Raw genomic sequence first — 25276 nt, 5'->3', positions numbered from 1 at the left:
CGTCGGTTTATTCCAGTTGAACACAGACCGTAGTCTCGTTGTTATTGGCTTTGTGGTCTGCTCCTGCCGGACTCCTTCTCCATCTGGATGCTAACTTGGCCTGATTATGCATTAACTTGTCACATAAGGCAGGTCTGTTTTCTTCTTCTTGGTGAGCCTCCAGCTTTGCGTGGGAAGTCTGTTTTCGGAGGGATTCTTTGACTCTTGTCCCGCGCGAGGGGAGCGAGAGCTTGGGATGGACCACACTCTGTTCGGGTGCCTGCGGAGCCCCCACGCCCCGGGTCAGGCCTTGCACCCGGCCTTCAGCCCGTCGCCCCTGGCGCTGCACGGCCGCTCGGACCACGTCTCCTACCCCGACCTGGCCTCGTCGTCGTCCTCCTCCACCACGCCGTCCCCGTCGCCCTGCGTCATCTCCAGCTACCCCCACGACGAGGGCCTGTACCACCCGCACCACCACCACCAACATCACCACCACCCGCACCGCTCGCACCTGGCCCCGCAGCACCACGCGGGGCCCCAGCACCACGCGCCCCCGCCGCCGCCCTGGCACATCTCGCACCTGCCGGGGAACAGCGGCGGCAGCAGCGCGTCCCGCCACAGCCTGCACCCCCTGCACCCGCACCAGGACACCGGGCCGTCCCCGCAGGATGTGAGCCACGGAGGGGGGCCGGCCATGTGCGCCAGCCCCCCCAACATGGGCAGCAGCACCCCGGGCCTGGGCAGCGGGACGCCCACGGGGGCCGACTACAGGCACGGGGGAAACTCGGCCGAGGGGGACAAGAGGAGCAAGAGGAAGAGCGAGAGTTCAGGTGAGGCCGGACCGACAGCGTTACAGAGCTCCAAAAGTCATCTTTGTACAAAGGCCCCGCCTCTGAACAAAAGTGCATTTGTTCAAGATTGTTCTTCATTTAAGGGTCAACAACTTGCCTCATGGACACATTTCTTTAAATCAAGATCACACTTTACTTACATCCAGAAAACAATACTTATTTCTAGATAATGTTTTTACAGTGTTACAATAAAATCAATAAAACAACTTTAATAATAATTATGAAACTAAATTAAAAGCAAAGAGAGCTGATAATAGAGCGTCTTTTATGAAGTGCTGCTCGGGAGAGAGAATCACAGTGAAATAACGACATGTCATAGAGCAAAAGAATAGAACAAAATGTCGCTTTTATAATACTCAAAATGTTTGGTTTTCTAAAGATTTGGAGTAGAAGTAACTCGAAAATGTGTCACTGCAAAAACAAAAAGTTGAAAATATTGATTAGATAAAATGAATGCAATTATGAATATTATCGAGCAAGTCTGAGAGTGGAATAAGTATTTTTTTTCACTTAAATTGGAATTGTTTTCTTGATTTAAGTGCAAGAAATGATTGTTCCACTGCACTTTACTGAAGTCAAATCAAGAGTAAATATATTTATTTCAAGAATATCACTTAATTTGCCTTATTGCCTTATTTGTCGCTGGTTCCGAGGTCGTCTCACTTGAAATAAGAAAGGTAATAAAGTGCAATAGTCTTACCCTATTGGCCAATACAGTTACCAAAAAAAGCATTGAATTGAGTCAGAAACATTTCAAAACAAGTGAAATAATCTAAATCTTAACTAGTCAAACCAACTAAAAATTGTAATTATTATGGTGAATGTGAGACACAAAGTAATGTCAATCTTAAAGTAATGTTAATCTTATATTACAGAATGAAAGGCAAAAGAAACCGATTCTTGTTTTGAAACAAATGGACACTTGGAATAATCGGTGCCGTATGTTCAGGTAAATGACCCGATTCTCTCGTGATCCTTCTCAAACGCAGCAGAAAGAGAAAGCGTCCTGGTGCAGGGCACTTTGTTTTTACGGCCGGGGCGTCGCTGTGTCAGATTGTAATTGCGCGCACACATCTGACGGCCGCTCGGTGTGAAAAACAAAAGCACATCTGCTTCAGCGCCGCACGTTTCTGAGCCACGCCGTAAATAACGCAGACGAGTAAACCTCTGCAGCGCCGGGGAATCAGCGGCGATCGGCTTTTCCGCGGCGCAGATACGGTAACGCAGAAGCCGGGGTTTGACCCAGTGTGAGAGGCAGAGGTGAGGAAAGACATTTACTCAAGAAATATGTAAGAGAGAAAACGAACCGAAGGTAAAGGTGGTTTTCCCTGAAGGAAGATGAGAAACTGCTTAAGTGTAAAAAAAAATAATTGTGTATATTCCTCATCATAATCCTTCAAAGTAGATATAAGATCATTCCTATGATTATATTAAAAGATAAATGCTAAAATATTAAATCCTCTTTTCAAATATCAACATGAAGCTTCCACTCAATTTTACTTCATCAAGAGTATCTATACTTCAAAAATACTACTACTAAAGAACAAGTAGAAGGTACAGGGTGGTAACGACACTTTAAATGCAATTTGTCTCTACACTGCTAAAACTAATCTGGAAATAAGTCAAATTTTCTTGAAAAAAGTAATAAAGTAATGTTAGCACGCACAGCACTAAAAACTAGATGAAAAGTAAAACTTTACGTACTTGGGAAAAAAACCTGCTGTAGATGTTTTATGTTAATTTAAATTAAATATCTTTCCCCATGGACAGATTTCTTGTAATTAGACTCAAATAAAAGACACATTTACTTCAATGTTTTAATATTTTCAAAATTTCAAGAAAATGTCACTTATTTCAAGATTGCTTTTGGCGACTCAAATAAATTGACTTGAAATGAATACACTACAAAAACTATAAATCTAAAAATAGGTTAATTTCAAATGTTCTTGAAATTGGTATATGTTGCCTTGATTTGATCTGTAAATGGAACACGTATTTTTGCACGTAAATCAAGGAAAAAAGATCTTATTGCTCTTAAAATAGATAATACATTTCTGGAAATAAATGCTTGTTCTTACTTTAAGTGCATAAATACTCATTCTGTTGGCAAATTTGTGTACTTGGCAAGTCATAATTACTCAAATTAAGGTAATGTAATATAGAAAATGTAAATATAATTTGAACTTATATAGATAGATATAGATATATAGACTTATATAGATAGATATGACTTTTTGCTGTCACCTAAATGAATGTCAAATGAGGAGCATAAACGATCACCAACACTTTTACACAGAAACTGTGAGTAAGATACACTCCCTTATTGAATAAGAGTTCAAAACGATCACACTGCTGTGACCCTGAAACTGAGCTTCGTCCCTGCAAACAATCACAAAATACTGAACAACTTTAGGCGAGTGAGATGTTTGAAGGGCAGTCTCTTTACCATTGTCGTCTAAATGTCAAATCAGAGAAGAATTGACCCCAAATGAGTTAAAAAGCCGGGTCGTTACTTGCAGGATCATTTTGGGTGGGTCGTGGGCCTCTGGTGAAAATGATATTGTTTTGACAGTTTCTGATAGTCAGCCTTTAAGGAAGAAACCGTTTTGTCCCATATTTAGATATTCTAAGTGAAACGTATAAAAACACACAGGGTAACTTTACTCGCGTGCCTGAGCTTCATTTTAATGGGCCGAACACTTTTGCTTGGCATTTGTGTCCAGCTTTGCATGTTAAACCACTTATGAACATAAGCTGGAGGCATGTTCGTCATGATTTATGACCCAAGGCAAGGGAACAATCTATACTTGACTCTTTTTCTGACTGGGCCGGTTCTCAAAGTGGGGGTTGTCCCAAAATGATTTCTCGATAATATACACAGCAAACTTCCACTGTGTTTTGGATAATTGTGTGTATAGACAGCATATCATTTGATTTTGAATGTTTTTGTTTTCCCCAAAGTTGTGGAAAAGACATCGGGCCTCATTCACCACGTGTTCTCTGCAGAAAGGTTTTTGGCATTCACAAAATGTGTTCTTAGCTGAAAACGTGCCTTTGGAAAAACAAATGGTAAGAACAGTGAGGACTGTTACGAACAAACAAGTCTCTAGTTCTGCTCACCATCCTGCTCCTGATGGAACCCAACGTTTGGAGTCATGTATATTTGCATGTATTAAATCTTGAATAATAAATTACAGAAGTAAGTTGGAAATACCTGTAATCTTATTAATGGCAACTAAAGTACTAATGTATTACTGCTAAAACCTTTTTAAAGCCACCGCTTATAGCAGCAAATTGACATTCTTTTTTATAGTTTTAAAATTAGCAAAATCTCACCAAATCATAGCTTACCTTCAACTGCAACTAAATATCAAGCATGGTTTTAAATGACTTGAATTGAGAATATTGATCTTGTTTTGAGCGGTTTTCACATATTTATAAGTTCCCTTTGCTCGTTTGAAGACATTTCTAACTGGTGCTGAGTTCATCTTGTTTGAAATAAGAATGGGACGAGTGCCACTGGAAAAAATGCCATCTTATCTCACAACACTGGCTCGAAATTAACTTGAAACGAGACAAAAAAGTCAAAGGCAAGAAAAATCTGTCTAGTTCCATTGGCACGAGTCCAAATCCAAAACAATTTCTGATCATTCTAGCACTTTTTGTCTGAGATAACATTTCTTACTCCTTGGCAAATAAATTAACTTGAGCAAGATTAAGTTTATTATAAAAACCACACGGGAAAAAAGGAGCAAGTCGCTCAAGGTGCACTGTCAAACATTCACTCATAAACCATAAAGGACAGTCTGAAAACAAACAAGCCGCATAGATAAATAGTTAAAAAAGGTTTAAATAGAGATAAAAAAAAACATAAAAACAAGTCAAATAGTCCAGGTCAAATGCATCAGCCTCAGTCTTGCAGCCGTGAGTTTCTCTGGACGTTGAGCCACTGATGCCGCATCTATATAAGGGACTGATCGGTGGGGGGAGAAGGACCGAGCTTTTGTGAGACACAGATTATACTTATTTCATCATTTTGTAATGAGAGCAAAGCTGCATGGCCAAAGGTTTCGGTGAGTCCTGGAGCTCATGGCGCCGATGGCTGAGTTTTGTTGTCCTTTCGGGGGTTTCTCGGTCATTAGTTTTGGATTTGTGTTTTGTGTGCTCCTCTGGCTGACGGTGGGGCGCGGGACTGTTTGTCTTTACTGTGAATCGCAGGCGGGGACATATGCTAATCCGTCCTAACACAGGTGCAATTCTTTTCCTGACTTCAGAATGCGTTGTGAATTTACTGCATTTTCCTGACAGGGCCTTCGTAAGGACGGATTTTAAGAGGTTTTTTAAGATATTCATGAATGAAGCCCAATGTTTTTTAATATATTGTGGAGGACCTGTGTTGTCTGTGTGGCAGCTTTTGGTTTGGTGGACGATGAATCGTGAGGAACCCCTGGACTGGGGGCCTGAATGGAAGTCTTGTGGTGGCCTGATATTGCCCGCGGGCCGCCTGCTTGATGTTGAGAGTTACTGGATCAAATCATGTGACTCTTTTCCTAAATGCAGATAACACAGAAAACAGTAAAAGCCGTGTAAACCTGTAGACTGAGGCCTCCCTCCCGAACCTGCCTGGCATTTCCAGCCGTGCACTCAGCGGCGCGATCCATCAGCGCCCGTGTCAGAGCGAGGCCGGGCCGTTCTGTGGGAGCAACCCGATCGGAGGCAGGTCTTTTCGGGGAATGGCGTGCGCTCCATTTGCGGACGAGGTGCCGCGGGGGCACGGAAAGGGCACAGAGCACGGGGTCACCTGCACACGCACCGGGGGCATCACTCACTCACACCCCCTTAAAGAGAGCAGGCCGGGCACGCGCCCACAGACAACAGGGATCACACCGTAACCAGCAGATCATGTGGACCCACATGTGCCGGGACTTAAGGGAGTTCAAATGCCAAACGCCGGACTGTGCTCTGTCAATAGAAAGAATATTTATCTTGTTTTGAGCCGTTTTAACACATTAAGGTTTTTTTCCTGATCGGACCAAGTTCACTTTGCTCGTTTGAGGACATTTGTAACTGGTTCTGAGTTCATCTGGTTTGAAATAAGAAAGTAAAGCTGCTAATGTGACGAGAATGCCATCTTATCCTACAGCGCTGGCTTGAAATGTGCTTGAAATGCTGATTTTGAGTGGGTTTGGACTCGTCTTAAAATAAGACGGAGCCAATGGAACAAGCATTCATTTGCTTAAAAGAGAAATTAACTTGAACGCTTAAGTGTAAGTATTGGTAATCTTATTTCAAGACGGGTCCAAATCGTCTCAAAATCAGAACCATTTCTGATCATTCAAGCACTTTTTGTCTAAGATAAAATGTCTTACTCATTGGCAAAGTGCAAGTCGCTCCAAGTGCACTGTCACTCATTCACTCATAAACCATGAAGGACAGTCTTAAAAACAAACAAGCCGCATAGATAAATAGTCAAAAAAGGGTCAAATAGAGTTTTAAAAAAACCCATAAAAACAAGTGAAATAATCCAGGTCAAATGCCCGACTAAATCTGAAGTAGTAAAAAAAACTCAAATTTAAAGATGCTCAAACTGAGACATTTTTTGGAGTGTGGTATGATGACACTTTATTGTACAGTAAATACCTGCAAATGATTTACAGGAAATTAGTAGCAGATTAAATGAAATCTAAATAATAATACAAGACATACATTTTGAAAGTTAAAAGCTCAGTATATTGTGTGTTTGTGTCTCTGCATCTAGTTATATAGGTCTTTTTTACTGATTGTGAACCCGCAGCTACTTGTTGTTGTCTACATTTCCGTGACCATCTCTCTTGTGTATATAATAGTTGTATATTAGAAAAAGTTAGTTGGACCACGGCTAACAGTTTAAACTTAACTTGCTCACTCCTTCATCAGTATTTTACTTATTATTCATTGATGAGTGCAGCACTTAGGTACAGTTTTATGCTGCTATATTAAAACATTTGACCATGACCTTGCTTTGTTTGTTAACAAAAGAAAGAATCCGCTGCAAAAGCTTTAAAATGAGACGTAGAATATGCAAGTCTCATGTATAACAGTGAAAGGTTCTGACAGCGATGGGGCTCGTTGTTAAATGTGTGCCTTAAAGGGAGTGCTGGTATGTGCTAAGACCAAACTCGTCTCTTGTGCACAGTTAAGTGAGAACATCAGCTCCTCACACAGTGGGTGATGTTGAACACAGTGCAGCGCTCCCTCGTCTTTCACGTGATTATTCATTCACAAACACTGACATGACGCTGTGTATTTATTTATTTGAGCGTACAGTTTGCTCAATAAGAGTGGGCCGAAGCAAGAAGCTTGTGAGCGCCTACCCCCGACTCAATATGATAAAACACTTCATTTCACAATAGACGACATTACGTTAACTTACATTTATCCGCATCACTTGTTCCCTTTCAGAACAGCTTATTAACACAGAGCAAACTCACAACCACTGTTTGAACTGATCATATAATTAACACAACGACACACTATTACAAGAATGGCCTTGTTTCATGTAAGATCCTTACAGAGCGAGGAACAAAAGGCGACCATTAGTATATTTCTCTCAGATGTTTTACCAAGATCACCCATGATCACCTGTTTATGACATAAGGGCACATTAATATTAATCTACATATATATTATACTCCGTGATCTTGTTGCTCCAATTGTCATTACCATGCTCAACACAATATTCATTTGTGTACATTTCTATTTTATTTTTATTATGTACAATGTCAGCCCTACATCGGGTGGTGCGTTAAAAGGCGGGTGTAGCCGGGTGTTTGTGACCATTCCCTTTGGGGGAGACAGCAGAGGCTCAAGAACTTTCCAGTCCTGGACTTCACCATATATATTTTGAGGGGTTGTCAGAGGCACAGATGTGTTGAGCTTTGAACCCAAAAAAGCAATGCAAAGTAAATTAGAATTTACTATACTCATATGAATGACTATAAATAGAGCCTTTTCAAAACCAAAAGAAGATCCTAAATTCGCTCAGAAAAAATCTTTGTAATGAATATTCTGTATTTACAACAAAACACTATAAATTTAAACCTGGCCCGATATCTCTGAATGTGATTATTTCCCCCCTGCAGCGTCTCGCCTTATGAAGAAACACTTATGTGCAGGACACGCACTGCACACATGAGATCACAGCGCCCCAAAGAGACATCCCGCTCTTCCTCTCAGCTCACGCGCCCCAAACACCCTGTGCAACGAGACATCCCGCTCTTCCTCTCAGCCCAAGCGCCACAACCACGCGCAACACTTCCACAGCTTTGTTCTCATCCCGCTTTCATCTTCGCCGCCCGGTTCCCAAACAACGCCGCCGCGCATTTCCGCCTCTGCCTCTTTGTCAGATTCCTTGGAAGCAAAGTCGCGGCCCGCGCTTCCCGAAACTCTCCGCTCCCTCCGCAACAATGTGCCTCTCACACCAATCAAGCTAACCTCTCGGGCCAATCAGCTGTGCAAACATCACACCCCGGCCCGTCGCACGAGACACAGGCCGCGCTCGGGTTTCGCCATCTGGACGCCTGCGGGGTCCGCGCCGATACGGGAACACTGGAGAGCTCATTTCCATACGGGATTTTCTCCCCATGCTTAATATGAACGCAACTCGGGAGAGATTTTCAAAGATGGTGGACTGGACTGGGTTGATTGAGAATAGAGCAGTGGTTCCTACAGGGCACATGACCTCACTACATTGTACTTTAAGATTGAGGTGGAATGCCTTTAGCTATCTGAGCCTGTCCCCATACAAATGAATAGGGCACAATACTGAACTATGGCGAGGTATGTTTTTTTCAGTTTCATGGCATTTATATAATTTGTGTGGTTTCTTTACCATTAACACCTTACAAGAGGATGTTCAGTGGTCACTGGATGTGTATCTGACCCCATAACAAGCACAAACTTCACTGAATTAGAGTTAGCATTTAGCCCAGAGGACACTTTTAAACAGCAATTTGTATCTAAAGTCAAATCTCCAAAGGTCTGTACATTCATTCATGATTTCTAATGAGGCTTAGACCTAAATGCTTAGACCGATGTCTGATGGCTAATGCTAATGGACTTTGAAAAGTTTCCCGGACTAGCCGGCTTGCTAACTGTCCGCAAAGGGTAGGATCAAACGGATCAAATACTTTTATGGTAACTATGGTTTTTGACTTAAAGGAACAGGCCACTGTTTTTCCATACTGAGATATGTTCTTACCTGAGTTTAGACGAGTTCATCTGTACCTGTCTGGTCTTCACGCGTGCCCTCAGTCACAGACAGCGTTAGCATCCAGCCTCTCCTCCTCTCTATAGCGCCAAACAAAGTGAAGATAGAAGCTACCAAGCTCTCCCACGTTTCCCCTATTTAAATATGGTTACGTGAAGTCTTACACGATCCAAGTCTAGTTACACAAAATGAAACAATGGATTTTCTAAGCGGATAAAAAGGGGGAACTATATTGTAAGGCGTAGTAATACCAGGAGTACTTTGGCGTCCGCAACAGTAAAGTGAAGATGTTACTGCGTGACTGAGGGCACGCGTGAAGACCAGACAGGTACAGATGAACTCGTCTAAGCTCAGGTAAGAACATATCTCAGTGTGTAAAAACGGTGGCCTGTTCCTTTAAGGTTGACGTCTCTAATGTCTGACCTCTTCACATGAAACAAAAACTGTCACAAAGTTCAAAGTCTTCTCTCTCAGCACATATGCCCGTAGGTCACATGACTCTCATGAAGGTCCAAAAGTGAAGACTGTTGGCGCTTGAAGGACTTTTGGCCAGTAGGTGAAAGTGGCAGGTTTGTGAATGATCAGGGAAAACATTTGGACATTTTCTGTTTGGACATTTCTTTAGTGTCTCTCCCGCTGAGCTGTATCGGCCCTGCTCCAACTCACATGATTACAAGACATTCTACAACGTTGTCAACCTCGGAAAAAAGGCTGGGAAGCACTGGAGTAGAGGAGCTTTGGATTCGTCTCACTCCAGGAATGTCTTCTTTTATGGTTCATTCACATGCACATTTTACGACAGTAGATATGGAGATGTGGCAAACGACGTCACACAGGCGGGTAGTGACAGTCCCACAGTTGGATGTTTGTGGGCGGATTATGTGCAGCGCAAAGCCTTCAGTGAGAAACCGTTGTAAAAAAAAAAAAAGTGCGAGTGAAGTTTTGTTTGAAACAATAAAAAGGGTTTGAAGTTTTATTTTGCAGACGCCATTGTAAAAGGATCCCGAGAGGACCTCTCCCTGGCACGCATTAAAATGCTTGAAATAGAGTGTTGTAAAAGTCGTAACAAATTACGGCCAGACAAAACGGCAATAATTGTAATTATATGAAACAGAGTGGGTCAAAACAGTGTTTACGTTAAAGAGACAGGAAGCAGATTCAGATGAAGGAACAGTACTGACCTCTGAATTTAAAGATTTAACGTCAGAAATGTCCACATTCCATGGAGTACGCTGTAAACAGCTTTGTTAGACCTAGCCTGTACTTTGGGTCAGTACTTGTGTAAGAAAATACACAAAACCACTTTGTACTTAGCTTTGATATTGTGTTATGTTCAAGGCCTGGTTTTAGACATGCTTTAGTCCTGGTCAGGCTCTAAACAGTGACATCCTGGTTTAGTTCTCACATTCACAGTAAAGATAGGACACATTTAAATGAGTTGAACTGGTCAAGGCTTGGTCAAAAGTACTTGAGTAAAAGTACAGACACTGCTGGTCCAATATTTATACAAGAAAAGTAAAAGTTGCTCAGCTAAATTAGTAAGTGTTAAGATGACTAACTTTGCAGCCTCCAAACCACAAAATGTGTAAATGAATCTCACCAATCTTCTTCCTTGTTGCGGGTCAATGGCTTTGACAGCTCATCTGCACAGCGCCACCTACGCCTCTGGAGTGTGCACTATTAGGCTTTTAAAATAAACAAAACCATCGGACACATTTACATTTTACTTTACAGAAATGTCGTGGAGTAGGTTAGTATTATATTCCTCTTTCAAATGTAGGGGAGTAAAAGTAGAAGGTTCACAACAAAAGTGTACTTTGTCCTCCTCTGTTGCCACAATTCATAAATATCATAAGGGATCATTTCTAAACGTAGAAGCCGAGGCTCCTCAACTCTGTCTGAGCTGCATTGTGTTAATGCAAGTTGGGCGTTCGTGTTTCTGCTCCTTAAACAATGGTCTGGGTGCGTGCACTTTCCTCGTATTCTGGCTGCTTTCTTGTGGGGAGATGAAAGCTGCAGCGAGGCCTAATTGCTGCGGTGCCGTGGCTGTGTCGTTAAAAGCCCAGCGCTCATTTGAAGTGTGGGCCGTGCTGCGGGGCCGGGACGCTGCCCATGCGGGGCCGCTGCCCGTGCGCCTCCTCCGCCATGCCTCTGTGTTTACCCGGGAGCGCAGCAGCGTCACCGCAGGCAGGCTGACATGTTCCCCTCGCAAATTACAGGGAGGGCCAGACACGGAGGTCAGAGGGCGACCCGGGCGCAGGCAGCGGGTCAAGCGTCTGGGCCAGTCACATGTAAACACACTGTTTGGTTTAGGCACTTTTGAGCTGTGCAGGACGGTTTAGAATATCGTCAACTGGACTGGGTTTGGTTGTTGAGGACAGTTTCCATTAAAAAGCATTAAAAGTCTTTAAATGTGTGCCAAAACAAATGTAATTACAACACATACATTTGGATTAAATCAACATTTGCTGTAAATAAATAGTGATGGTCCAAAAAATACACACATGTTTTTACTTAAAGTGCATCTGACAGGTTTTTAAAATAAAAAAATAAAATAATAATAAATCATTTAGATCTGTACATTTTTACTGTTGCAATAATTCTAATTCATTTATATAATTACATTTTATTTCAGTGAAGCAGTCATTTTAATGAAGAACATGCAAACTCCTCACAGAAAGACCCCGTCCAGGTGGGAATCGAACCCGGGACCATCTAGCTGTGAAACGCGAGCGCTAACCGCTGCCAACCGTTTAAATGGTTTGCCTCTATCTATGTCACTTCCTGTCAGTGTCCAATAAGGAAGAGAAACAATAAACATCACAAAAATTATCAAACTAAAGTGTAAAATGTTTAGTAAAATCTTAAATCGAACTATGTTTGAGCAAAAGTTGTGTCTCATGTGTCAGATGCTCTTACTGTGTCCAAGTTGATTTTGAAATGTCCTCATTCCTCTGCTTGATGGAAACCTGCACACAGTGTTTGTGGTGTTAAAATATACTATTTGGACATTAAAATTCTTACCGGTGTAAATGTAGTTCTCACTCTTGACCAACAAGAAGCCTCTGAAGTTAGAAACCAAACATTCCTGACCCAAATGACCCAGTTAAGTTAAGTAAAGTAATCCTTTATTCTCTTTTCTTCTCTGCATCTCCATCCTCAATGTCGCTGGGCGACCTGTAGGAGCAGTGAGCTGCCAGCAGGGGCTGGCGCTCGGAGACCCATCTCCAGGATGTGGAGCCAGGCTGGTGGTCAGAAACACCTGGCTGGAGGATTCACCTATTGTACATGTTTTTACCACTAACTTACGCAGACACGGGGAGAACATGCACACAGAACCCGGGACCTTCCAACTGTGAGGCACGAGCGCTAACCACTGCACCACCGTCCTGCAGTCTAGTCATGTTTAAATGTTTACAGCAATAGATCATTTCTGGACGACTGAGAGCCTACATGCCGGTTATTATTGAGCATTGATGAATGGGCATCAACTTTTCAAATTGTACTTGTTTGAAGTATCCTCTACTCCAACAACCCAGTCAAGTTGACAACTGTGATACAACTAATACCAATACAACAATATTGATAATAAAATACCGTTTCACAAAAGAAACTAAATCCTGAACTCACTTCCTGCTGATGTGAAGCCTTATTCTGACAAAGCGTGGCCTCTCCAGACAGCAGCGTTTCTTCCTCCTTTTAGCAGCCGTATCATGTCCTAGTGTTGGATGTTTCGATGTCAGCAATCCGCTTACCAGTCCCTATTACATGACCGCTGGCAAGTGTCAACTTTGTGGGTTGTCCCTCTAACGCACACATGCTAACGCTCCACATTTCTGTCCCGGCTACGTCAGGAAATCAGTTTCATTTTATGCTGAGCTGTGCTCGTTTCGTCGGCTAAAATGTTTTGGTTTTAAGTAATATTTTCTGCTAAAGCTTAATTAAGACTAGGACAGATATCTCCAGATATTTCTGTCGACTAATAACGACTAACCATGAAAAGGAGAAGTAAAAACATCAGAACTTCAGAGACAGTTTGAAAAAGCCTCATTTAGATTGACTGCTAAAGGAACAGGTCCTTTGTTGGAGATGCAGTGGAGCTCCATTAGATTTAAATGGAAAGTGGACTCAATTTGAAATGTTCACTTGTATTATGCTTTACAAGCCTGTGTCACAAGTTTCTAAAATCAGACCAGTGGTTCTCTACGGGTGGGTTGGGACTAGGGCCGAAAGATATATCGTTATCGTATTGATATCGAGATACGAACATTCAAAACATTAAAATCGAAAAAGCAAAATATAAACGATATAGATTTTCATCAATAAAACTTTTGTTTTTCTGAAAAATCCTTGGTTTTCACTGAACCTGTAGTTATGTCGTATCGATATCGAGATATCTGGCATGAACATCGAGAGATGAAATGTTGTCCACATCATTCGCCCTAGACTCTGAATCTGTAAAAGTGATTGTTGCTTTTTTCATAATTCCAGCTTCACAGCTTTATTTAACATGAATTAGTGAGAAAAATCCAGTATGTTTTACATGATATACAAAAGACAAATGACAATCTTATTGGGGTCACGGCCTGCCATCCTAGGGTATGGTGGTTCCTGGCTATAGGGTTGCCAAGGTTTGGAAAATTCCCAATATGGTAAACCTTTAGCTTTGAAATGGTATTTTTATCGAATAAACAATAGTTGAACTATTAGCTACCCGTTAATTATGTGTTTGAACCATATGACATACATTTGAGTGACGACACAACACCACCCATAAAGACGTGTCAGGACCATACATCAGGTCAACACAAGTTCCCTAAAGCTACATTCTGCTGAAAGCTCTTTTTATAAGTGGTGGGACAAATGACAAAGTTTTGTATCAGGATTTTGTTTTAAATTCACCCGTCTCTAACTCAGATCATGACGGACTCTGACCAATACTGTACAAGGAGTGGGCGGGGCCTGTGTCCGCCTGCATTAAACTGAACAGACCTAAATTATAGACCTTTAAAACATAATACTATAATACTGCGCACACTTGATGAATATATGTAAGATGGAGCCAAACATGGAGTGAGTCTGTTCCATTTCCAAAAGCCATTCCCACAATCTAAAAACATGGTCCTCTTCAAACCCCAACTTTTCATCTCTGCTGTGACAAATGTTTCAGTAAATAATTAATCAAATGTTTATATCTGTCATGTAAAGAAGCAACCTTAAAGGAATATACAAACTGAGATATGTTCTGAGCTTAGACGAGTTCATTTGTACCTGTCTGGTCTTCACGCGTGCCCTCAGTCACGTAAACACAGCGCAGACGGCGTTAGCATTTAGCCTCTCCTCCTCTATAGCTCCAAACCAGGTGAAGATAGAAGCTACCAAGCTCTTCCACGTTTCCCCTATTTAAATATGGTTACGTGAAGTGTTACACAATCCAAGTCTAGTTACACAAAAAGAAACAATGTGGATTTTCTAAGCGGATAAAAAAAAGCAACAAAAACACACAAAAAGTGAGGCAAAAACGCGGCGATAAGGTGACAAAAAAGTTGCGATCACTTTTCTACGTCTTGGCTTTCAAATGAGGCATTAGACAGTTTCTCTTCAGTTGAGAAGCTTTTAGATTTGGGTATAGCTGAACTGGAGAAAATGCGCTCAGTTCAGGCGGGGGGTATGAGGTCAACTCTCTGTTTATTCTGGTTAATTCACATCATTTCCCATTCATTTCCACGGCTAATTTCCCACACCCCAGTCCTGACATTAGTCTCAATTGTGAGATCAATAATTATCGAATTAGGCTAAAACTAAAAAGATTTCTTTTGACTAAATCTGGACTAACACTGCACAACAAAAGAGTGAGACCAAATCAAAACCTGTTGTCAGATATGTTTGTAAGATGTAAATGATCTAAAAGCATGTGTGTGCTGTTTGTCCCTGGCCGGACCGGTGCATTCTCTCCACAAATATAGCCTTTGTAGGGCAGTTTCTCTTACCCCTCATCTTCTCCTGCGCTCCTACAGGGAGTTATTTGGTTTTGTAAAAATACACTCTTAATTAGAAGGGAGATCTTTTTCCCCGGGCACAGAGGCCGCGGAGCTGAGGGTCCCTCCCGGTCCAGGAGCGCTGTAACCCTAGGCCCGCGAGGTGAAGATAGTTGCTTCTGACGTGTCACTCTTTTTTGGCTCCTGGGCTGAGGACACTATTTACAGTTTGGCTTGACGCGGGCCGCCCGGATTAACGCTCAGCAGCCCCACGGAGGAATTAGCGTGCAGGACGGCAGAGGCGGGCCCACAATGGGAAAGTCTGAAGGAGCTAATTCGCCCGGCATGTTTTCTGTGTTTTTAAACGTCGGAGCGTTTACGGAAAGATCCAAACAAATGGTGTTGCTCTGAGCTGGGGGGGTGAAGTGGGGGTGGCAGGTCTGCAAACACATGTTTCATCGATCGTTTTAGAATCAGGGCCGACGTATTTCGTGATTCAAATGTTTGATCAAACTATGCACGGGGGAAAGTGAAAAACGAGCGGACACTCCAAATAAATCATGTGTTGGACAATGTTCTTCAGATTCAAACTGTGTGCAAGGGATGAGTCTTTTAAAAAATAATCAGCAACGTTCAAAAACACGACATAAACGCGGTGACAACGCAACAAAAAAAGGTACAATCATTTTTTTTTAGGTCTTAGCTTTCAAGTGAGGTTGTTACACTGGCCTATAGTCTGTAGAGGTCCAGTCCAGAAGCTTTAGATTTGGATAAAGCTGAACAGGAGAAAATGTGCTCGGTTAAAGCACACTTTATTGAATCATGTGTTGTTTCTAATTCTGCTTATCTCTACCATTCTCTACCAAGTGTGTAATACTCAAATTATCCAGTGTAGATTAGGTTTGGACTGGTTTATGCTGGTTTAGATCAAGTTTGGACAGGTTTAGTCCTGGTTTGGACAGTTTTTTGCTGGTTTGGACTGGTTTAGATCAAGTTTGGACTGGTTTAGTCCTGGTTTGGACCAGGTTTAGACTGGTTTAAAGAAACACTGATGTTTGCCCCCCAATGGTTAGGAAATACTTACAATTGTTGTGGGGGTAGCATTAAAGGGTTAATAATAATAATAGTGATAAAGCTGTGATTTTAAAATAGTGCTGATTAGGATAAATAATAATGACTTTTGTATTGCTCTTCTCATAGTGCTAACCATCTACCTGTGGCTATAATGTGTTGTTTATATTGTGATCTCTGGACACGTGTGGAATTCTTTCCTTTTTTTAATTTAAGCTGCCCCCTGGCCGGGGTGAGCATTCTGGTTATTTAACAAAGTCAAAACTCCGCACAGGAATGTACGGAGGCGTCCTGGTCTCACTTGTGTATGTGTCATTTTTTCGATGGTATCACGTTATTTCAAGAAAATGTCGTACGATAAACGAGAGGTAATGAGAAGATGTGATGAAAGTGTTAGGTTAATTACCAACCCAGGTCGCAGTCGTTTCTGATCCAGTTACTGGACCTGAAGTGGACTCACAACACTGACACCTGGTGCGCGGCCACAGCGGTCAGAACTGGCCGTGGCGTGATGCGGTGCCATCTTCTTCTAACAGTGAGTTAGCCACAAGTTTTGGAATAGATTCTGGGTTTGATACTTGGTCATTCTGCAGTTTGGCACCCAGAGCCAACAAACCACAGTCACGTGATCAATATCACGTTATAACTTATTTCATAATAAATTGGTATCATGAAATGACGTGATAATTTTATATCATGAAGTAACGTATCCATATATTGTACGAACATTCAATTATCTATTAAATTATTATCTTGAAATAATGTGATACCAGTGAAAAATATGCGATTTCATCTGGATTAAATCTTCCGTGGGCCTTGTTTTTGACACATGTGATCTAATTTCAAATGTTTCTTATTTAATATCACCGACTGCTTCTTCCATTGGCAGCTTCCATTACAGCTCATTACAGCACTTCTGAGCAATTTATTCAGATGACATGGCCTTTTTACCAGTGTGTTCAAAGGTCATTTCTGAAAGGCACACTGTGCAACATACAGAAGGTTTATACGGGCAGAAGCCAGTCAAAAGGAATGCTTTTTAATGACATTTTCTGCCATTTGCAACACAAAGGCAGCAAAATAATGTGCGCATATTTCATTTCTTAATTTGCAAATGTTTCATCTAACAGAGGAAAGAGAATTGGACAATTGAACAAAAAAGTGGTCAATTTCAGTCAAGGCCTCATTTTGGCATTTTTGATGAACTTCTATAGTTATAATTGTCCAATAAATGTAGATTTCATGCCAGTTTAATGCTTTTAATGACACTTAAAGGGGCTGAACGCAAGTTAGCCATTTTATACTCACTACTGCCACCTCAGGTCATACGTGTAACTGCAGCCTCTATATGAAGCTCGTGCATGACGGCACTTTGGACCTGAAGTAACTCCTTTCTGGTGAACAGGTCTGAGCTCATTCTACACTTTAGGACATGGCTGGACCATGTATATGGAGGACAATACTTATTTTTAACATTTTTAAACTCCGTATAGTCCCTTCAAGGCCTTGATTTTGGTACAATTTATTGAATAACTATTCATGCTTTTTAATGCCTTGAAACCTTGATACAACAGATGCTTCAACATCTGTGATGAAAATGAAATGCTTGTATTTGATTGGATTTATTGGGTGAAATGATACACGGTGTGGCTTTAAGGTCTTGATTAGTCATTTCATAATAATTGCCATATCCATTCCAGAGTTGAGACTTGTATAAAAGGATGCACTTCTTTGTACTAAATTAGAAAGCCTCTTTATTCTCGCAACCAGGAAAGTCCCAGAAATCTCAGTCCAAAGGGTTGACATTACAAACCCTGATTAGAATGAATTGAGCACACACACTCATGTGAAAGTGTGTAATCGAAGAATTCACCATCATAATGTCAATGAAAAACATGCCACTTGGTTTCTTTGAGAGCTCCGGCCAAATAAACCCCGTCCTGGCTGTAAAAAAAGGGGCTTTTTTAAAAGTGCACATGTGTTCGTCAGACATGTGTGCAGCAGGCGCGAGTCCTTCCAGCCACTTAAAGTCTTCATAAACAATGTCCGGACGATAAAGTGTGATGGACAGTTCCCATTTCTGCCCTCACACCGAGCTGCACCTGCCGCACAGCGCTCGCCGGTGTGATTAGCATTTCGGTTGCTTATAAATCTGCCGGGAGGTGGAACTTTCTAAAAAAAAACGTGTGGTGTCTGCTTTCAGAGTCCCAGGACGGGAATTACAAGTCAGACGTGAGCAGCAAGCCCAGGAAGGAGCGCACGGCCTTCACTAAGGAGCAGATCCGCGAGCTGGAGGCCGAGTTCGCCCACCACAACTACCTGACCCGGCTACGGCGCTACGAGATCGCCGTCAACCTGGACCTCACCGAGAGACAAGTAAGTCCACAATCATCTCTGCGAGTCAAAAGAAATGCTTTTTAAGGCCCAAATGCGATATTATCAATGCTTCCCATGCACACACACAAACAAAGTATATGCACATTTGATTACTTAAAGGGATATTTCAGCATTTTTGACATAGGGCCTCATTTCCTAGTTATCCAGAGTCTTGTTAATTTCTGGAGATATATATATATGTTTTTAATTCATGCAGTCCTTATATTTGAAGAGTTTAGTGGTGCTAGGCTAGTGCTAGGCTAGCGCATGTCTATGGTAACTAGTAGCCTGCATTAAAATCCTCTTCAAAATCACGGGCTCGTCCTCCAAACGTTGCCATATCTGATTTGTAGAAGCTCCTTTGTGAATTCTACGTGTAGTAATGCGGCAGCAGGTAAACAAACTACTGTTCTTGAACACACAAATCCTCTTTTTCTCAAATCAAAAATGATAAAAAATGCAGGATCTTGTACAATTATATAACGCACAGTTCATATTCAAAGCGTATGACTATTTATTACCTGTGGACATTTAAAATATGTTTTCTCATAAAGAGCAGTCCTACAGTTTGAGAAGATTGTGACCTTTGAGATCCCGATGGCGGGTTCCAACAGGAGAAGGTTTGTGCCAGGTCTGTGTGTGGGGTTACTTTGTGGAATCATCTGAGAATGGGAATCCTGAATTTAAACAATGTCAAAGCATCTGGTCCCAGTACAAAGACGGTGAGGTTTGAGTGTAGTCATGTGTCATGTGTGGATAGTTGGATTAGATGTTACTTACCCTTGTGGTATTACATCTACCATTGTTGGTAATGGATAATCATTGTTACCTGTGGAAATATCTTTATTATAAATGCGTGTGTATGTGTGGTTATGCACATAATTCTGTGTCTTAATTGTTTTTTGGGGGATAATTGAATCATATTTTGTTTGTATAAATTCTTTGACATATCGGGGTGAGGTTCAATAAGGTTTACTTCTCCACATTTCAAGCATCAGTGTATACGTTATTATTATTATTATGTATCCTTTGTCTTGTTCTTGGCACACTATTTGTAATAAAAAATACATGAAATGACACAACATGCAACATTTGATTAAATACTCTTTAACGACCTCCAAGGCCTTAATTTTGACACAACTTATTTGATGACTTTTATTGCTTTTTAATGCCCCATAGGAACCCTGAAAATAGTTGTATTTCAGACAAACTTAGTATATATATATATATATATATATATATATATATATATATATATATATATATATATATATATATATATATATATATATATATATATATATATATATACTGTATAGTATAGGGTCCCCAATCTGTTGCATGAAGGCTATTTGTAGTTGTTCAACTCGTCCCAAATAGCTCTCAAATGCCTAATTAGCAGGGTATATATTCTACAGGGTATATATTCCACAGGGTGTATATTCTTCTCTGCGTGTGGCCCATCCGTGTCAGTATGGCATGGTAAAAGAAATATAAAGTGTAGGTGACACTGGTAAAGGAAAAGGACTTGGTACAAAAAAGAAACTCTTTAATCAGAGGACTCTGCTTTATACACAACTCATGCTCCATCTCCAGCGCTAGTGCTGCAAATATTGACAGTTGCTATGTGTGCAGTGCCAACATTTCTGCTTGAATTCACTTGGAAGACACTAAACTTTGCTTTTGAGTACTTCTAGAACAGATAGGATCAAGTTCTTTATTTCAGCATGGTTCTAAGTCCTGAAAAATGACCTGTCATGCTTTGCAGGCTTTTGAGACACTCTATTTGCTATCTGTTTATGATTTATTTGCAAATGCATTTAAATTCCAAAGAAAGTAAACAGAACTTGTCCCTTGCCCCCGACACGAATGCTATACTGTTGCGATAACAGACAAATCCTCCGGACAGCTGAGGGGCTTCACCTCTTGCTTCTGTATTTTTGTAACTTTCCGGATGAGGGCCATTGTGCTGCAGATGTTGCGGTGTGACGGGACTATCGTATTCCAGATGTTCTTGCCTATTCTTTCACGCCCCGGCCTCATTCGGGACGGGGAGAGCGCCCGGAGGAAGCTCTGTCTGGCGAGTCACTTCCTCCGCTCTAACTGTACGGCCACAGACTGGGCCTCGCAGCGTGGGCCTCGCAGCGTGGGCCTCGCAGCGTGGGCCTCGCAGCGTGGGCCTCGCAGCGTGGGCCTCGCAGCGTGGGCCTCGCAGCGTGGGCCTCGCAGCGTGGGCCTCGCAGCGTGGGCCGCTGGCAGAGAGGACGAGGCGCATCAATCCCATATCAGGAGACGAGGAGAGGCCGGGGCAAGCTGTAAGTCACGCCTCGCAAGCCATACTCTGTGGCGTCGGTGTAACAGGCAGGAGTCAAGATGACTATGGTGAATCACAGAGGAGTAATAGGAATTGGTACTTGGAACTATTTCAGATTGAAATTGAATACTATTTGAACATCATTTGAAAGGAAAGATTTTTAATTGATGCCTTGCTGCAACACTGTTGACATGGGGGTACACAGATTACCATTGAAGGGTGTAAGACAAAAACGGTTGGGAACCACTTGTATAGATCATTGAAATACACTGTAATAACTGAAAAAAGTAAAGCAACTGGCTGCAAAGCGTTTTTGAGTTCATTAAACTTTTGAGGTTTCAAATCTTATTCGAGAGTTGGAGACAATGTCTTATCGGTTTGAGGCCAACTTTATTCAACAAACACAAGGAAAGGCAACCTTTGCATCCGTCCAACTGAGAAGAATGACTTTGCCAAACTAATAATAACAATTTTGCTCATGGTTAACTTACTAAAATAAATTGGCACAAATAATTTCTTGGTTAAGTTGAGTGAAGTCAGAAAAGCTTTGCAGTCAGTTGCTTTTCTATTGTAAGTGGAGTCAATTGTTACAAGTCAATACTTAAAAGTTACATCTTCCGGTGGGTGTTAATTCAACTATAAGACTATTTTGGGAGACCTTTTTGATATTACAGGTCAATGTAAGATTATGACCTCAATCCTGATATTCTATAAATACTAATTCCACCCTTAGCACTTTCCAACTGACATTAGCTGAATTAATATTAATGCCATTTGCAGATTGGTTTGTGATATTTTTTTCTGAAGATTTACCTCATTTTTTAGTGCCATTGAAAATAAATGGCAGTATTTTTAGGACAAGTTTCCACAGTGGTGTGTTGTTGTCTGTTGTTTTAGACTTTATTCACTTTAATGAAAAAATCTTTGGCAATGCCAAACAAACCTGACAAAATGTAGGTTGATTTTTAAATATATCGATTTTGAGATATATATAACGGTACGATCCCTTTTATTCTGACATCGATACTTTGATGACGTAATGGCTATTAATAACCAACATGATGCATATTAATGAGTATGTAAAAAGAAATGAAAAATGCATGTCTTTCTTATAAATCGTGATGTATTGTAGGTTATTTATGTGAGCTACATATTGGCCTATAGGGTTATCATGTAAAATCATTTTTATCATATAAAAATAATACAAAATAATATACAATGTAAGCCATTATATACATTTTTCAGTAAAACCTATACTAGAGCCTCTATGTCTGGTTTGGTGGAGCCTCTTAGTTAGTGAGGGATCTCCAACCCTCTGCAGCCCCTTCTATGAAGCTTTCAAAGGCTTTCTTGAATTGTGTTGAAAAATCCTCTCTAACCCTACACAGGTAGCACAAGGCGCTCTCTGCCAGTTTTGTTGCATAACCGCAGCTCACAGGATAAATACGGCCGGTGTTTTATGGCTTCTTCATGAAGCCTCGGAGCAGGCCTTCTGTTTCCCTGAACACGGTGCCAGTGGAAAAGTGACACTGGAGCCGCTGCTGATGCCAGAGAGCAGTGAGTGTAAGCGGAGGTCCTGTGCGTGTGAGGGTCAGGTTCAGTTCGGAGTGGTGGCCCCTCGCGCTGGCAGAAACGGCCCCCGGGCGCCAGCGGAATCCGACGTGATACTCAGCGCGACGCCAGACAAACGTTTGTGCTGTCAGCGAACGCCCCGCGACCAAGTGACCCCCAACGAAAGACACTCCCCAAAAATAAACGCCCTGCCCCTCCGCGCTCCCCCCGGCCCATGTGTTGACACTCGGGGAGCCGCGCTACCTGCTGCGGGGCCCGTTTTGGGCAACGGCTTCATCATCAGTCTGAGGTAAATGTGTCTGAAGTTGCTGACTCAGAGAAGCTGAACTGGAGCTGCCAGACCTGCGCAGAATATAACTGTCAAATGTTTGGGATGGTCGGGGGCCGAGCGGTTAGAGCTCTGACCTCACAGCAACAAAGTCCCGGGTTTGATTCTCCGACCGACATGGCCTGTGTTACATAGAGTCGTTTTCTTTGCACTGACAACTCTTTATGCTTTCATTCCTGTGTATAGTTTTCTATTGATTGTACACGAGATACCTTCTATTATCATGACTTGTTTGCACCTTGTTCTTCTTTGGCATCACATGTTCTGACCATCTGCACTGTGTGTTCTCAAGAGCTGCTGCAACAAGTGAATTTTCCCACAGTAGCCATGCGGTGATGTGTGTGTGGGGAGTCTGAAATCATAGGGTCAAGTTTGGTTAGTGAAGCTAACTAATAAAGTATAAGCAGCAGCAAAAGCAATCCATTATCCTCACTGTAAATGTCCTGAGCTGGCTCCAATGGAGTGTTATCCTTGTCATCGAAAAGAAATAAAAATTGTCTGGCTAGTCTGGCCTCACGACTAGAAGGTCCCGGGTTTGATTCCCAGGCCAGTTTCTGAGTAGAATTGCATAGTCTTTTACGTGACTGCGCAGGTTTCCTCCGGGGGCCTCTGATTTCCCACTAAAACCATGTACAATAGGTTCTCCTCTATGGCAGGAATCCACTTAAAAGACATTCTGACATCTAAGAAGAGGCACTTTCACGGTGAAATAATTGTCGAACAAAAGTCACAGATTTAGAATAATAAAAAATATTGATTTTGTATTAGGCTGACTTCAAGCACACAGTGATCCATTAACAGACCGTGTTCAACTTAAAGGGGGGGTATTATGCAAAATCGACTTTTTTAAGCTTTACATCATGTTATTCTGTCACTCCCTCGTTAAAAACATGGCTGAAGTGTTGCCTTGGCACATTCACGTATTTCTGAGTCATCTGTAAAAACTCTGATGGCGGCCATTTTAGGGACAGGTTTGCCTGAGTCCTCCTAGGAACGCCCCCACCTCCTGGAGACGCCTCCGAGCTTTGGTCACCAGCCGAGTAACCAACCACTGCTCCTCAGCAGAACCCCCTCCCCACTGATGCCACAGACAGCGTGTGGAGGGGGCGTGTCTAAAGGCTCAGAGGTTCTTAAAGAGACAGAGGCCTATTTCAAGACATTCACTACAGCCATTTTGAGAGAGACATTTTATACAAGGCAGTTATTCTAATTTACTGCATTTACAGACCAACAGAAGGTTTGTCATCATTGTAGTGTGATATAGACTGGTGCTATGGGACTGACAAAAGCAGAACACCCCCTCTTTAAAACAAGATCTGTCAGGACAACAAAAGCTACACATGCCTGGTTTAGATTTTTAAAAGTATGTATTTTGTTAGGCTTCAAAGAATCTACCCCAGTATATAAATGTTATTGTTTTCTTACTTCCTGCAGGTGAAGGTGTGGTTCCAGAACAGGCGGATGAAGTGGAAGAGAGTGAAAGGTGGCCAGCAGGGGGCAGCTGCTCGCGAGAAAGAACTGGTCAATGTGAAAAAGGGGACATTGCTGCCGTCGGAGTTTTCTGGCATCGCGGCGCTGCATCACTCCACGGACTCGCTCGCCAACGAGGACAGTCACGACAGCGACCAGAGCTCCGAGCACGCTCATTTATGACTGACCCGCCCCTACCACGGAGCCACGCCGCAGGAGAAGGATTGCACTTAGAAAGACTTTTGTGCTTAGCTCTCGTCCCACAGCGACGCTAAATAAGTGAACAAAAGTGCAGAAAAGGCATAGTGTAAATATTTCTCACGTGATGTGGTCTGTGTTAAGATGACTGACTGTAAACAGGAAAACAGTTACTGACTCTACAGCCGCAGATTCTTACGTTACATTATTCACTACAGCGCATTATTGCGGTCCGCTGACACATGAGCATGAGCGTTAATTGCCTGCAACAGCTGACATAGCAAGCCCCATGAATCACTCTGAACTCTGACCTTTTTCCAAACACGGGAAGTCTACAAGATCAACTGATTTGGGCCTCCGGGTTCCTTTGCTCTGCACAAAGGACAGACATGATTAATTTTCACACAAAATATCACAAGCATAAACCAGGAGGACAAACTTTATGAAGAAAGCTCTGTGTATTTGATCAAACCAGTGTTAACATTCCATGTTGAGTGTGAGTGAGTGAGGGAGTCTAAGGCTTTGCACTGTTCTACTGTATGTGATGGACTTATTGATCTAATCAAGCGTCAGGAAATCAAATTAGCCTAGCTAATATAAATGACATGTAAATAATGCAGTAGCAATACCCGCTGTTTGTTTGTATAAGCGTTCAGTTGTTGAGTTGTTTACATTGTATTTGAGATGTTTACATATGGTCACCTGGACTGGGTTGATCGAGTAGAGGATGTTTTGCTTCTATTTACTCTTGTAGTAAATTGTAAGACTGGTAACACAACAAAGGGCAGAGTTTATATAGGCCTGCAGCTTTGGTCACTCTTATATTCACTGAAACGTCCTCTACTCAATCAACCCAGTCCAGTTGACAATATTTCAGCAGCTCCACTACAT

General features: G+C 42.0%; 1 protein-coding gene across 1 annotated transcript; it reads left to right on the top strand.

Moving 5' to 3' along the window:
* Nucleotides 1–235: 235 nt before the first annotated feature.
* meox2a (mesenchyme homeobox 2a) lies at nucleotides 236–24370 on the top strand (the record flags this gene model as incomplete). Its single annotated transcript, XM_079562267.1, has 3 exons — nucleotides 236–809; nucleotides 18331–18503; nucleotides 24152–24370. 3 exons carry the CDS (start codon nucleotides 236–238, stop codon nucleotides 24368–24370), a joined length of 966 nt encoding a protein of 321 aa, XP_079418393.1.
* Nucleotides 24371–25276: the final 906 nt, after the last annotated feature.

Source organism: Gobius niger (assembly GCF_951799975.1).
Source record: "Gobius niger genome assembly, chromosome: 8".
In the NCBI taxonomy this organism is placed as follows: Eukaryota; Metazoa; Chordata; class Actinopteri; order Gobiiformes; family Gobiidae; genus Gobius; species Gobius niger.
This window is presented reverse-complemented; position numbering and strand designations above follow the sequence as displayed.